General features: G+C 38.1%; 1 protein-coding gene across 1 annotated transcript in view; it reads left to right on the top strand.

The window, feature by feature from the left end:
- The window catches only part of MED12L (mediator complex subunit 12L), a 386,104-nt gene extending 373,839 nt beyond the window's left edge, over positions 1-12,265 (top strand). The window contains exons 43-46 of the mRNA XM_044669473.1: positions 851-1,007; positions 2,141-2,308; positions 10,880-10,961; positions 12,213-12,265. Of these exons, the coding sequence (XP_044525408.1) occupies positions 851-1,007; positions 2,141-2,308; positions 10,880-10,961; positions 12,213-12,265 (460 nt within the window). The remainder of the gene's footprint in view (positions 1-850; positions 1,008-2,140; positions 2,309-10,879; positions 10,962-12,212) is intronic.
- The last annotated feature ends 3,154 nt before the right edge of the window (positions 12,266-15,419 follow it).

A 15,419-nucleotide genomic window follows, 5' to 3' on the forward strand; every position in this document is an offset into this window, starting at 1 on the left:
CATGGTTCCCTAAGTCCCTTGGACAGCATCTAAAATTAGTCATTTCTTGTGAAGAATATCCCACTTGAAGTGAATAGTATTAAAAACTCCCCTGTATTAGCATTAAATACTCTGTAAAGTGATTTTTACTCTTACCTATAGAACATAATTACTTCAAAGATTTTTTAAAAAATAAGTCATTCTTACACAATTATTAGTTGGAAGTTAGAAAAATCATTAATTTAGAAAATTCAAGGATCTATTTCCTGAGCATTAAACTTTCATTTTAGAAGCTGCTTAGTGCAGTTACTCTAAGTGCAAAGAGCCACCTAGTTTGAGAAGGTACTTTTGCTATACTGATTAGTGTATTTTTAGTAGATTAATTATAAAATCTTATTTTTGGGGGGGAGCAAGAGATCTTAATCTTGAGAACACAGATCAGATTCCTCAGATCCATCAGGTTCTCTTTATTTTTTGATAAATGTTCTTTAATATAATTGGTTTATGTTGCAATCCTATAATATTTAACATAATAATATAAAATACAATATTATTATATCATGTATTTTATTTTATACACTTAAAAATGTCTTTCTCAAAAAAGGAGGCAGGATTCATAGGACTCTCAAGGCTTCAGAGGGATTCATGACTCAAAAAAAGATTAAGAAACTTTTTCCCCTTTCCCTTTGTTCAAGAACCATCTGATAGCTATACTTTCACTTAAATCTGTTGGTAGAATCATGGGACATTCAGACTTTTGTTTAACACTAATTTTTTTTCCAGTATATTATAAATCCTGAGGGTTCAACAGCTATTTGTGTTCCGGTTGCTAATTTGAAGAACAGATGTTAAGTTTGTCTTCTCTTTCCAGACTGACTCATCAACCTTTACAACAAAGTCCTTTGGTTGGCGGGGGACTGGATGCTGTACTGACCACTACGCCCCATCCAAACCTCAATTCTGTGCCACTGCCTCAGGACCAGATGAGGCAGAGACAGCAGCAAATCAGACAACAGAGGCTCCTTCAGGTGGGAGATCAGGCAATAAGTGAAACAGTTAGTGAATAATCCTGCTACTTTTAGTGTATATAAATAAGGAAACAAAGTCCTAGAAATGTTTCTATTTCTACAAGGGCAGAGTTAGCCCAAAAGAGTCTAGTTACAACTTTAGTTAAGAATAATCCTTTCTTTCCGTGCTATTGCCTTTTTTAATAGTAATAATAATAATCAGCATTTATGTAATTCTTTAAGATTTATTCTATTTCTTAAGGAAATAAAAAATAAAATGGATATTATTTCTACCTCTTTTCTGGGAACTTGGATCACTTTTAGGCATTTTTCTAAATGACTACAAAATCTTTGCATAGGTTAAGTATTTGGAGGCAGGCATAGGATAGAATCAGTAGAATGATTATCTTGAGACTGACCATGGAAATGAATCCATTGGGGAAACAATGAAACATCAGCCCTCTCCACCTTCCCCTGCTCCCAGTATCAAGGCTCAGACATCTCATCCATGGGCCTCAGTCCCTCGTAGGCAGGAGACAAAGAAGGCATCAGGGCAGAGCAGAAGAGTGAGAGAACACTGAAATAAAAGGCTTATGATATGAGGTTTAAGTTAAGAGGTTTATGGAGTGAACCCTGGATTTGAAATCAAGAGAGTTTCTCGTTTGCAGTTCTCATTCTGGCCATTTGACCAAAAGCTAATCACTTCTCCACTCTGAGGCTGTTTCTTTATCTTTACTAATGGAGATAATAATAATAATGGCACTACCCATCTCACCAGGTCAACTTGAAAGCAATATAGACATTTTAATGACCATATCTAAGAAATGGAAAATTATGGGTAGAGTTTACACAGGGAGATTTCAGCTTGATTCAGTGAAAAACTTCCTGTTATTCAACCCTATCTAATGAGGACTGGGTTTGCCTCAAGAAGGAATGGGGAACCTTTCCCCACTGAAATGCCTTAAATTTAGAAAAGAAAGAAATTTATGAACTGAGAAGACTTCATGAGTTAGTGGTCCTTGAGCTGAGCTTTGAAAGATATGTAGGATTTTTCGGGAGCTAGGAAGGAAAATAAATTCTGTTGAGTTGAGCCAAAAACCTGACAGATTGGTGATTTTGGATGGTATTTCAATGTTGATCAGTATTTTCTTTAGTTGCAGCAGCAGCAGCAGCAACAGCAACAACAGTCCCAACAGCAGCAGCAGCCACCTCAACAGCAGCAGCAGCAGTCACAGACACAGACACAGCAGCAGCAGCAACAGCAGCAGCCCCAGGGTCAGCAGGCACTGGGACTCCAAGCAATGCAGACGCAGCAACCTTTGGTAAGAAGATTTGTTGAAGAACATGTATATATTTAGGGTGGGTGACTTTTATGTGTTTATATGACCTAAAAACCATCATTAAATACATGGACTTTAAAAGTAATATTGTTGGAAGGCTATACTACAGTCCTCCTAGACAGAAGGAGGAAATGGATAATTAATAGTTGAAAAGTTCATTATCCAGATATCTTCTACAACTTCCTTCCTCCTCCCTTCTTCCCTCTTCTTCTTCTTCTCTTTCCCCCTTCCTCTTCTTTCTTTTTCTCTCTTTTCTCCATCCTTTTTTATAAATTCACCTACCTCCTCCCTTCTTCCTCCCTAACTAATCCTCTGTTTCTCTTCTACTCTTTATCTCTCTACTACTTTTCTCTCCTCTCCTCCTTTTCCTTCTTATCCCCTTACCTTTCTCCCCCATTCCTTCTCACTCCCTTCATCTTTCATAAATCACCTGCTTGCCTAAATGGTGATTTAACCTTTCAAACAGTAGAGAAAGCAATAAAAAGGTGGTGCTTTTATTCTCAACTTGATTCAGATCAACAAGGAATAAGTTGAAATACAAATACATTTGGAACCCTTGGGAAAGAAGTGATGATTCCATCTTAGATTTTGTGATAGCAAAAGGGAGGAAAACCAGACAAAGTCTGATATTTACTCTAAATTTTTAGAGAGGGGTATATTTGAAACTTAAGAATATATATGAATAAAACATAAATAAATATGTATATGTTAAGGTAAATAAGAATTGTTCAATGCAATACTGACAAGGCAATATATGAGTATGTTCCAAATTAATGGCACATATAGTAAGTGCTTTAAGACAGAGATGTCAAGCATGCCTATGCCAGTGCCAAAAACTAAATTAAAATGTAATTGGAACAGGGGACAGCTAGGGGGCTCTGTGTATTGAGAGCCAGGCCTAGACATAGGAGGTCCTGGTTTCAAATCTGGCCACAGACACTCTCTAGCTGTGTGACCCTGGGCAAGTCACTTAACCCCCATTGCCTAGCCCTAACTGCTCTTCTGTCTTGGAATCAATACACAGTATTGGTTCTAAGATAAAAGGTAGGGGGTTTTATGTTATTAGGAAACATTTAACAAAATAAATAAAAATACAAAAGAACACAGAAAATGTTACTATGTGATTTCCTATATCAGTATGCTGCCAATGTTTCTGTATGAGTTTAATACTACTGCCCTACAAGGTTAGGAATTGTAAGCCATTGCAATGGAATGGATGGAGAAGTAGATTTAAGTCAAAAGGATTGGGTTTGGAATCTCAGCTCTGAGGTTTATCAGTGTTAGCTTGGATAAATGACCACTTTTCTGGGGCTCAGTTTCTTCATCTGTAAAAAGGGGAACTTGGACAGTGGTCCTTCAACTTTTTATTTACAGATAGATAAATGATAGGAAGGAAGGAAGGAAGGAAGGAAAATAATGGTGATGAATGAGTGTATGGATAGATAATGATGATGGGTAAATAATGATAGACACAAATAGATGTATAGATAGATGCGAAATGATGTTGGATAGATAGTTGATAGATTAGATTAGATATTAGGTTTGATAGATATTTAAATAGATAAATGATAGGCAGTAATGGGTGGATGAATAGGATAGACAGGTTCATTTCAGTAAAATTGGCTTCCTTTATAATCCTATGTTTTTTATTATATGCATTTAAAAGCATGATTTTTGAGAAAGGGTCTATAAATTTCACCAGACTACCCAAGGCATCCATGACATAAAAAAGGTTCAAAATCAGTGAGATATTGAGGATCTCTAAGAACCCATCCTGACCCATATTTTAAACCCATAAAACTCATATTTTAAAATCCTAGTAGTCAAGGTAGACTTCCTTGAGGAAGTGAATGAGATAGCCCCTTGAAAGATATGGAAGGTTAAAATTGGCTCTGTCCAATTGTTTATGAGAGGAGAACTTGAAATCAAGGAAAACCTAAGTTCATAACCCTCCTCTAGTCAAGTCATTTCATTTCTTTGTCCTTTAGTTCCTTCTCCTCAGGAAAAGGAAGGAAGGAAATGAACATTTATTTAAAACCTACTACATGCAGTGAAATGACTCATTGGATTGAGAGCCAGGCTTAGAGATGGCAGGTCCTGGGTTCAAATCTGGCTTCGGACACTTCCTAGCTGTGTGACTCTGGGCAAGTCACTTAACTCCCATTGCTTAGCCCTCGCTCACTCTTCTGCCTTGGAACCAATACACAATATTGATTCTAAGTCAAAAACAAGAGTTTAAAAAAAAGCCTACTACATGCTAAGCACTGTGCTAATGAATCACTTTTCAAATATTATCCCTTTTGTTCTCTAAACTAGAGATTATATCTGCTCAAGTGAGATACGAAATCTAAAATACTTTGTAGCCTTTAAAACACCGTTCATTTTAAGTTCTTACTTCTGAGATCTCAGCTCTTGTTGAGGTGCTGGCTCTGCAAATTGTCACCGGAACCACCAGGGACATCTGTCAGCTTGCACAAATGCACTATTTTCCTAGCACAAGTCTGCCCCAGGTAGACAGACAGACAGACAAGCTGTCATTGTCTAAAGGTTTTCAAATGAACTTAAAAGAAAGCCCCTGCTTTTGCTAGTGGGTGTGAACTTAATGCCTTTTTCCTAAATGCCAAGAAAACTCAAGTTTACCTATTAGAGCTTATGATGACTATCCATCAATACCTTCCTTTGTCATTTACTAACCTAAGTCATTTGGATGCTCTTTTTACAAAACCCAACATCTGGAGTTTAAAATAGAATTCTCTTTGCTCTTAAATAAGATTTTGGCATCTGTTGTCCTTGGCTCCAGTCACCCTCTGGACTTGAAAATCTATTTAAAGCTTTACAGTTACCGAGTTAGCTGCTGACTCCATCTGTAAAAAGAGAATGGACTTTCCTTAGAACCCCAGCCAGAATTTTAAAAAATCGTGTTTATGCCCTTCCTGCTGTGTTCTTTCTTTTCATCTTAAAACCAAAGTCACCTTAGCTAGTAGCCTGGGAAAACATGGTAAAAGAGAGTTTTAAAATCTGGGATTTTTCAAAAAACTAGTCATTAGAATCCCAGGCTTAACTACATAGCTAGGAATCGACGTAATCTGCTCAGATACTTGTGTTTGGCTTTTGGAATGAGTGATGCATTAACCTTAATTCTGATACAAACGAATCCACTTATCAAAAGTCTAAAGCTTGGCTCCAAGTGCCTTACAGACATTCTTCAACAGTCAAACTTTTCAGGATTTCTAAGGGAGTGAGAAAAGGATAGGCACTGTAGCCCTCCTTTTAGAAACGAAAGGAATGAGTTCTAGAGATCCTAATATGTCGGATCTCTAGATGCAAAGCTTTGCTTTCCATTCCACTTAAATTATTTGTTTCTGACAGGCTTTGAGGGCCAGAGAGGGATAGGCTAATAGAATCAGATCATTAGGTTTTTCCAGAGCAAAGGAAAGAAATGATACACCTGCTATGACATTTGATAAAACTTTTTTTTCCCTGATAAGAAGAGCCATTCCTTCTAGATCATCATATCAACATTTTCCAGACCACCAATCCATTGTCTCTGAATGCTTGTCAGTTGTCATTCTGGTTGGACTGCTTGGAAAAAGATTAAGTTCTTAGACCAGTGCAGACGTCCCTTTGTGCCTGCCTTACATCTTTACATTTTTTATTTCATTTTTTCCAACTAAAAACATTTTTTTTCTCTCTACTACCCTGACCCTCATTGGAAAGGGAAAAAAATCAAATCCCTGGTAATAAATATGTCTAGTCCAGCAAATTCCCACACTGGCCCTGGCCCAGGCCCAGATAGCAATCAGGATATAGACTGGGAGGAAAAGAGTTTCTCTGCTTTTCATTGGAAGGGTGGGATGGGGAAGAAGGGGTGTGCCAAGCAGACAGATGTATTTGATTCTCATATCTCTGGAAGTACCAGCTTATAGAGGCACTATCTTTCCCTGTTGTCTTCTTACTTAAATTGCTACCTATTATGTTAGTAGACTAGCCTGGTAGCTTCATGACAAATATTGGGATAGCCACCTAGATTCAGTTTTTCGAGAAGTTTTCCTTAAAGGTCAATTTAAAAGAAGTACAACAAATATGGTGTCTTCTCTCCAAGTATTTCGTAGACTTGCAGATGTTTAGAGACCAAAGATAACCTTCATATTCCTCTAGCCCAACCCCATCCTTTTCAAAAGGAAATCAAAGTCCACAGAGGGAGCCTGTGGTCTGCCAACCTGACATTCCTTCAACTATGATCTGCATCCTCTGGTATAGGAATTAACTAGTAATAACTTTAGAACAGACATACGTAGGGAGTGTTGGAGAAAATAATTGAATCCTTGTGCCTGTGCAATTTGTCCTTGTTTTAGAAAATACCCTCATAGTGACAGAATTCATCATCGTGTAATAGACTGGATTCACTATATGATTAACTGTCAAATTAGTGTCAAATGCTCAAGTTTTTTTTTTAATCTTTTTGGGGGGGAGGGGGTAGAGTCGAGTAGAAGGAACATTAGAAAGGAATTCCCCAAGTGGCTAGTCCTATCACAAATGCAGGTTGACATTACACCTGTAATTTAGTCTTAGCGATTTGTGTAAGGCCTTGAAATGATTTCAGGTCTTTCTCACTCTTAAGACCAACCCTTTGCCCTTTCCATGGTACTGCCTTAGGAAAGGATAGTCAGCAGATGATTACCGAGGATTGGTATTTCCCTGGGTAACCACTGAATTCTCTAGCCCCTTCATTGGAGCTGAAAAGAACTTGGAAGCCTATTATATTTTCAACAAAAGTACAGAAGGACTCATAGTAGGAAAAGAAGCAGGGAATTATAATAAGGCCAGTATTGTTAGCCTTCTCCATCTCCCTTGGATTCATGGCCCAAGCCCTATCCACTGGGCGAAAGTACCCAAGGGTTTTCTCCTCTCTTTATAATCTCTCGGTGATTTCATTAGCTCCCAGGGAATCACTTTTATGCAATTGATTCCCATTTTTATATATCAAGCTCTCAGCTCTCTCATGAACTCCAGTACCATTATCTCCACCTCCATATTCATCTCAAACTCAGCACGCACAAAACAACTCAATGCTTTTTTTTAACCCTTACCTTCTGTCTTAGTACCAATTCTAAGAGTGGCAGAAGAGCATCAAAGGCTAGGCAATCAGAGTTAAGTGACTTGCCCACACACAGCTAGAAAGTGTCTGAGGATATATTTTTAGCCCAGGTCCTCGTAACTCCATGCCTGGTGCTCTATCCACTGTGCTACTTAGCCATCCTTTCCCCTTTTTATTAAACTCATTTTTCCACTAAATATATCCTTGCTTCTATACTAACTTCCCTGTTTTATTTTTATTTTATCAGGAATATTGCCATTCTCCCAGGTACCTGGGATTACAACCTGGGAGTAATCCTCAACCCTTCGGTCTTCCCTACTCCCTGTGTTCAATGATATTGCAAAGCCTTGAGATTCCACCATCTTTCAAATTCATCTGTTTCTTTTTACTCACTCCACAACTACCCTGATTGCTTGTTCGAGCTATTTATCTAGTTTGTCTACCCTCACTTACTTCACACAGCTGCTAAATCCATCCTTCTCACACTTCCCAGATTGTTATTCTAAAATGTAGGCATGACCACATCACTTCAGCTCAAGAAGCTTCAGTGGTCTCTGTTGCTTCTAGAAAAAAATACCATTGCTAATGTTCATTGTTTGAAGCCCTTCCCAAGCTGCTTTTAGCCTGTCTTTCCAGGCAAATTTCTCATTACTTGCCACAGCCAAGCTGGCCAAGTTATTATTCCTCACTCACAAAATTCACTCTTCCACATTCTCACCTCCATGCAGGCTGACCCCCCATGCCTGAATTCTCTCCCTCCTTAGAGCTCTTGGGACCCCTCACTCCCTTCAGGGATCAGTTCAAATTCCACTCCCTTCAAGAGGGCTTTCACAACTCCTCCAGTTGTTTATGCCCTCCCAGTCATCATATAATTATTTTGTATATAGCTCATATTTCTTTATCCGTGCACCTATTATATCCCTCCTAGGAGAATGCAAGTTCCTTGAAGGCAAGGACTATCTCACTTTTTAAAATTATATCCCCAGTTCCTGACATATAGGCAGTTATTATAATTGCTTATTGATTGATCCTGACTACTAGCTTCTCATTATTGCTTTACATAAAGACCTGGGCCAGATTGGGCAACTCAGAATTTCACTGAGTAATTACCTGATTGGAGAGATTAATTTAGGCCTTGGAGTCGCAAGAGGGACAATACATTACAGGGAGGTCCTGATTAGTATGAGTAATAAATTCCCTGGAGTGGTTGCATTATTTGAATTCACACTGCCTTTTTCCATTGGGTTGGAACCAGTTGCCCTATTTTACATAACTCTAACTTCAAGTAGTGTAAATTCAAATACACGTGTACTACTAATTCTGTTATTTTGTTATTTTATTTGTTATTTCTGTCATTTTATTAACATGTGTAATACTGATTCCTACTAATCAAGACTTAACTGTATTCCTTTTTGTTTTAACTTCTGGTGACTGACTTCTTATAATAAAAACCTCAAATAACTTGTCTGTATGCCACAGTTTCTATCGTCATTGTGCTGATATGAATTAAAAATTGCTTCATTATGTAAAATGTCTATGTAGAAAAATCAGTAATTACATACTATATTTTTTCTCTCACTTTTTTTTAAAAAGGAAAATAATAGCACATTTGTAGGATGCCTTAAAATTTACAAAACACTTTTCCTCCCAACAATCCAGTGAGGTAGGTAGTGAAAGTATTATTGTGCCTTTTTTTTACAGATGAGAACACTGAGGCTCAGAGAGATAGAGGCCCAGGGCCACACAGCTAGTAAGTGTCAGAGTCTGGATTTGAACTCAACCCTCTTATGTTCTATGGATTCATAGCAGGTTGTATTAATCATCACCATGGCAACATATTTGAACCTCTTTTATTTGCCAAGACTGGCACAGTATTTTCTTCAATCATTTTTGATCATCATAAGTCCATAAGCACAACATGTCCTTGATTTGAAACAAACAAAAAAAAAAACCCAACATTCTCTTGTTCAGTTATCAGTTGGATCAGATGGCATCTCAGGGCCCCAACTGAGAGTCCATGATGCAAGGGAAGATAGGGCAAAAGTCAAAAGCAACACTACAGTTTTAAATATGGGAGATCAAAGGAGAGGTGGTATCACAGGCAGAAACAGTGAAAAGAAGGCAGTGATACAGGGGGGGAAAGCACCGTGGCTCTGGAGGCAGAAGAGCTGAGTTCAGATTCTGCCTCTGATGTTAACTGCTCCTTGGTCCTTCAGCAAGTAACAACCTCCCTGGGCTTGTTTCCTCATCTAGTTACATGAAGGGTTAGACTAGTTAAACTTGGAAGACCCTTCCAACTTTAACTCTGGGGACCAATAGACAGTCAGGAACACAGTAAAGAGCATGACAGACAATAAGGAGTTTGGGATACGTTGAGTTTGAGGCACTAAAAAAAAAATATCTGAATAGAGACCTTCTTTAAGCAAGTAGAGATGTGAATTTGGAACCAGGGAGAGAGGTCAGAGAGAAAGATAGGAAAAAGCGAAAGACAAACCTTACCTATTTCCTAGTTTTGTCTAGAGCCAGCCCTGAACCCCCGAAAACTGAAAAGAATTCTTCTCTTCATCTGCTTCCGGCAAAAATCCCAAGACCTCCCTGCTCTCATCTTGTCAGATTAGCACCTTTAGTTCAGCTCCATTAATGATTTAAGTAAGCATTTGCTGGCTAACAGCTTTAACGCTTTCTTTGGGAAAGGGAAGTCCAACTTCTAAACAGTTGACTTAGAAACAAATGTGAAGACAGCCTGTTTAAATCAGGAAACCATCTACACCAGGGCTGATTTACTCTTTATGTCTCATGGACCCCCTTGGCAGTTGGGTGACACTTATGGTCCCCTTCTGAGAATAATATTTTTAAATTTAAGAAGATAAAATCCATAGGATTACAAAGGATATCAATTAAATGGAAGTTCAATTATCCAAATATTTTTAAAAGTTCATGAACCCCAAATGCTGCCAAGGCACATGAATAGTTTGAGATTTAATTTAGATGATTGCTATAGAAACAAAGCTAATCCATTGCAGAATGGTCTAAGACAACTTGCAGAAAATCAGGATCTCCTGTTCTCAAGTACAACCTAGTCTCCAGAACAATTTCTGTCCTTAAAAGGGCATGAAATTAGACAAGGGGCATAGTTATCCCAAAGTGCCAACGTGGCAAGTACACTAGACAGAAAAGAAATGACAACATACCTTCCACCAAGGCATATCTTCACTCTTAATGCCCAGACCGATACATTATTCATGCAGTTCCCAGAATGTAACACTTGTGTGTTTCCATTTTAATTTGAAGTGAAGAATTTTACTTTGGTCAAAAACAGTCTGGATAAGAAGTGTGTGTGTGGGTGTGTGGTGTGTACGTGTGGCGTATATGTGTGTGTTTCTTGTTTTCCCTGGTGGTCCCCAATGGGAGTCACGCCAACTGACATTCATCCTCATCTCCTTTTGTGATTACAGTTCCCCAGGCAAGGCTTACAACAAACACAGCAACAACAGCAGACAGCAGCTTTAGTCCGACAACTCCAGAAGCAGCTTTCTAGTGAGTATTCCATTTACTACCTGGATGGATATATGCTTCCTAGAGTCTTTTGGTTAAAACCACATGGTGGAAGGAGAGCAGCTAGACGGCTCTTTGGATTGAGAGTAAAAGATCCTGCATTCAAAGCTGGTTTCAGATACATCCTAGCTGGGCAAGTCACTTAACCCCCATTGCTCTCCCTTCCCACTCTTCTGCCTTGGAACCAATAAACAGTATTGATTCTAAGATGGAAGATAAAGGGTTAAAAAAAACACACACAGGGAGGAGGGGACATAGTATCATTACCTACTTTGGTTTGGACCTGGGATGTTTTGCAAAAGACTCTGCTCACATCTTGAAATCAGTGAAGGAATATCTATAGTTACTTTCATTTACAAAGTAAATCCTGAGTTGATGTCTTTTTTTTTTTTTTTCCATGAGAGGAAATGTTGCTTTTATTACAATCATACCCTCTCTGACACTGTTTAAAGTCAGGCTGGAGAATGTTTTTCCTCTTGTTAAAGACTGGTTGCCACAGTTTCTCAACCCAGTAAAAAGAGAAAAGAAGAAAGGAAAAGAAAGGGAAGGGAAGGGAAAGGAAAGGAAAGGAAAGGAAAGGAAAGGAAAGGAAAGGAAAGGAAAGGAAAGGAAAAAAGAGAAGGGACGGGAAAAGAAAATAAAAAAGAGAAGAGAAGGGGAAAGAAAAGAAAGGTGGGGGTGTGTTACAATATTTCCCCTATATGGGGATTATAGAATACTACTAAGATGGGTTTTTTTTAAGTGTCGACTTTTACAGAAAATATGTATAATTACCCTGGGTAAATTTTGCTGTAGATGTTTTAGAATTCTGTTACTTAGCTTTTTTTTTTTAACCCCTACTTTCTTAGTAACTACTCTAGAACAGAGGGTCATGGCTAGGCAAAAGGGGTTAAGCAGCTTGCCCAGGGCCACACCACTAGGAAGTATCTGAGGCCAGATCTGAACTCAGGTCCACCCAAAGGCAGACCTAGCACTCTATCCACTCTGCCACCTAGCTGCCTCTCTGGTGCTTATTTTAAAAATACACTTTATTATGGTAAAGAAAAGACTGTGAAAAAATTGACGGTCCATTTGTTTTCACATACTTTCTAATTTTTTTTTACTTTCTTGAATGTATTCATATTTTTAAAATTCTTCCCTGCATTTATTTTTCTTGATTTTTATTTCCCCGCACCATTCATTTGCATGTACATGAGTAACTACAATTTTACATGATAATTTTTTTCTCTTTAGGTAACCAGCCACAACAAGGAGTAACTCCATACGGGCATCCTTCACACTTCTAAAATGTAGCTGAAGAAATGGCACCTGGTTTGATGTTTGCACTGAAGAATAGCAAATCAAATCCAATGCACTAGTTATCCCTAGAAATTTTCCATTTTTTTCCATGGTTTCTTTTAAGTTTGCCTCCATTTTTAAATTTTTTTTTTTTTGCTACATTTCAAGAGAAAACTCTACCAGAAAGCAGCAAGAGGTTTTGTTTTTGCTTTGTTGTGTTCAGCTTTAAAGTCAGTTTCCAAGTTTGCTTCATCTGGGCAAACTTCCAAGAAGAGTTTCGTGGGGAAGCATTCGAAATTGGTGCTTTTCTGAATCTTTGCATTTTCAAAAGAATGAAGAATGCTGGATCTTCCATTATCATTTAATAGTGGCAAAGCATTTGGGGAGGAACTGCGCTGGACCAAACTGCTCAGTGGAAAGATTTGGGGATAAAGGTTGACTTACTCATTAAGTGCTCACCTCTCAGCTCCTTTAACAGTGAAAAAGACGTTTCTTTGAGACCTATTCATTTTAAATATTTGTAATTTCATAAGCACTTTATAAACTCTCTTTTTTTTGTTGTGATTCAATGACAGGATTTCTTTCTCTCGCTTCCCTTGTGGTCAGAAGGTGCTGAAACAGTTCCTTGCTTATATTTAAACTTCCTAGGAGTTATCGCAAAGCTGCAGGCTGAGGTTCTTCAGCCTCATCAGCGGTAGCCATGTTCACAAATTGCTTTCAGTGGGAATCCCCTTGCCAGGAGTGTGGGGGGGGGGGGGGGGGGTGGCTTTAGAAATGGACAAAGTGTCATCTCTAAAGACCTGGATTTACCACAGTGGATCACTTTCATTTCATGCCCAAGCTGGCACCATGACTGTCCAGGTTCTTCTCTTCAGAGCCTTTTTGCCAGCTTAACAAAAGTCCCCATTCCCATTCTAGGCAAGTTCTTCGAAGCTGTTCTGAGATTTGGTAGTCCTCAGGCTTGGCTCAGTTTCCCTGGAATCTGGCCCAAAAGCCCCCAAAGCTATCCCTCTCATAAGATAATACTTGGCTTTTTCTTTTGTATGGTAAGTATTTGCTCTTTTGAATTTAATTATTATCGTTAGTGTCAGTCCTGGTTGTGTATTGCCTATACTGTATTTATAAATTGGTGCAACAAAAGCACAAGTAAATTATACATCAGATTTATTATAAAGAAATAACTATTTTAACTTTGTTCAAGTATGTGGTAATTTGCTCCTATTAGAGTAAAAATTACGGTAAATGATTATCAGTTTGTGTAACTTAAGAGTATTCCATATAATATTTTTTTAGAATTAGATGCACAAATTTTGAATGTGAAAATTGCAGGGCATTTAAAAAACATATGGGGATCTTTTCCCTGGTCTGTATTCATTCTTTTTTTTTTCCTTTTGCCATATGATTTTACATGTATAATAGTCAAACATACTGTGAATAGATGTCTATACTGAGCAAACTGCGTAGAGCGGCATTTTCCCATGAATGCCACTAATTCCACAGTAGGTGGTGATTTTGTTTTGAAATGCATTCTCTAGGTGATTTGTATTTTCTGTGGTGAGTGACTCATTGCACATTTTGACAAATGCAAACAACCTCCGACTCACATCTGCTTACTTTTGCCGTGGTAACATTCATGTGGACTGCTTTGTACACTGTGAAAATATTCCATTCTGGCCCGTGTGTTCTCAGTTTACTCTGGGCTGGAGAAGACTTTGCCAAAACATTAAGACCATTGTCATCCCTGAATTAATAGTTCGTGTTTCTTTTCAGAACATCTATCTCTAAAACTCAGCTTTTTTGTTTCAAAAATCATCATCCATGTTAGTGAAACTGTTATACGAATATATTCTTGTTATTCAAATAACATCACCACATTGACGAAACGACTGGAATGTGACTCTCATGCCTAGTTAGTTCTGTTGGCTTTTCCTTCCCTCTGCCCTTCCGAACCCATGGCATTAAAAATGCCATTCTTAAGTGTTTGGGGATTTCTTTTTTTTCTGGCCTCGCTCGAAGAGCAAATGATAAGAAGACTCTTTTTAGAATAATTGTTACAATCGCATAGCATTTGTAAGCACTTTATATTTTGCAGAAGTTATTTCGAGTAATTTATTTGTCAAAACTCACATGAAAGGCCTGAGACAAATCAGTATGATTATGTCCATTGGAGACTGAGGAAGCCAAATCATTGTAGGATTCCATCCCTCGTGGACCATGTGGGAAGTTGGTAGTAGCGCAATCAGATTTCCTAAATATTGGTTCTAAAAGTTCTTAAGGAACAAAAAGAAAAGAAAGAAAACTCTAACTGAATAAGCTTCAAGCCCCAACATAATTTTCCCCATTTAATCTCCATCCTAAGACTTTTTTTTAAATAAATGCAACATTTTGCACTAAAATGACTGGTGTTTAACCCCAAGTAAGAGCCTGTTAATATGTCCATTGATGCATTCTGATATTTTGCATGGTGAGGCAGAGAGAAGAAATCACCTTCGTTTGGAGAACAGAGTCCTCACCTCTTTTCAAAATAAGACTTAAAATTCCAAAGGGATAGAGAGCAGTTTCTAAATTTTTTGAACTTAAATGACCCTTCCTCTTTGACCAACATCAGTTCATTCCATACATATGTATTCTAATTGTCCTTAACTTGGCAGGAAGTGGAAACAAGTCATTATTAAAAATGGCATCCCTTGACCTATCAGAGCCAATATCAGAGTTTAATATTAGTCATCAGACAGCCTCCTGAGTAGGGCAATTAAAATGTTGTCATTTTTAAAACATGTGTAATAGTGGATACATGCCAGTGTTTGTGTTTTTGATGGACTAATAGATAGGGCATTTAAGACATCAACACTGACATGCAGCCACTAGTAAATGAGCCATCCTGTCTATATATTCTCATGGGATTGGCATTTGGTAGCTGGGGGGGGGAGGAAGAAGGGGGGGTAATAAAGCCATCCTCGATTTTAAACGCCTAGAGATGATCTGAACACGTCTCGTAGAAGCTTTCTCTTTATTGGCCCCATTTTCCTTCCTAAAAAGGAGGCAGGTAATTTTATGATAGAGGATTTATGGTGGACTAGACTAGCCTCTAGAGTTCCAAAGAGGTTAATGGCCTTTCGCTTCCCTAAGATAGATTAATTCCTATTGAATTGTTGAATCCCT

The sequence above is a fragment of the Gracilinanus agilis genome, chromosome 3 (assembly GCF_016433145.1).
Source record: "Gracilinanus agilis isolate LMUSP501 chromosome 3, AgileGrace, whole genome shotgun sequence".
Lineage (NCBI taxonomy): Eukaryota > Metazoa > Chordata > Mammalia > Didelphimorphia > Didelphidae > Gracilinanus > Gracilinanus agilis.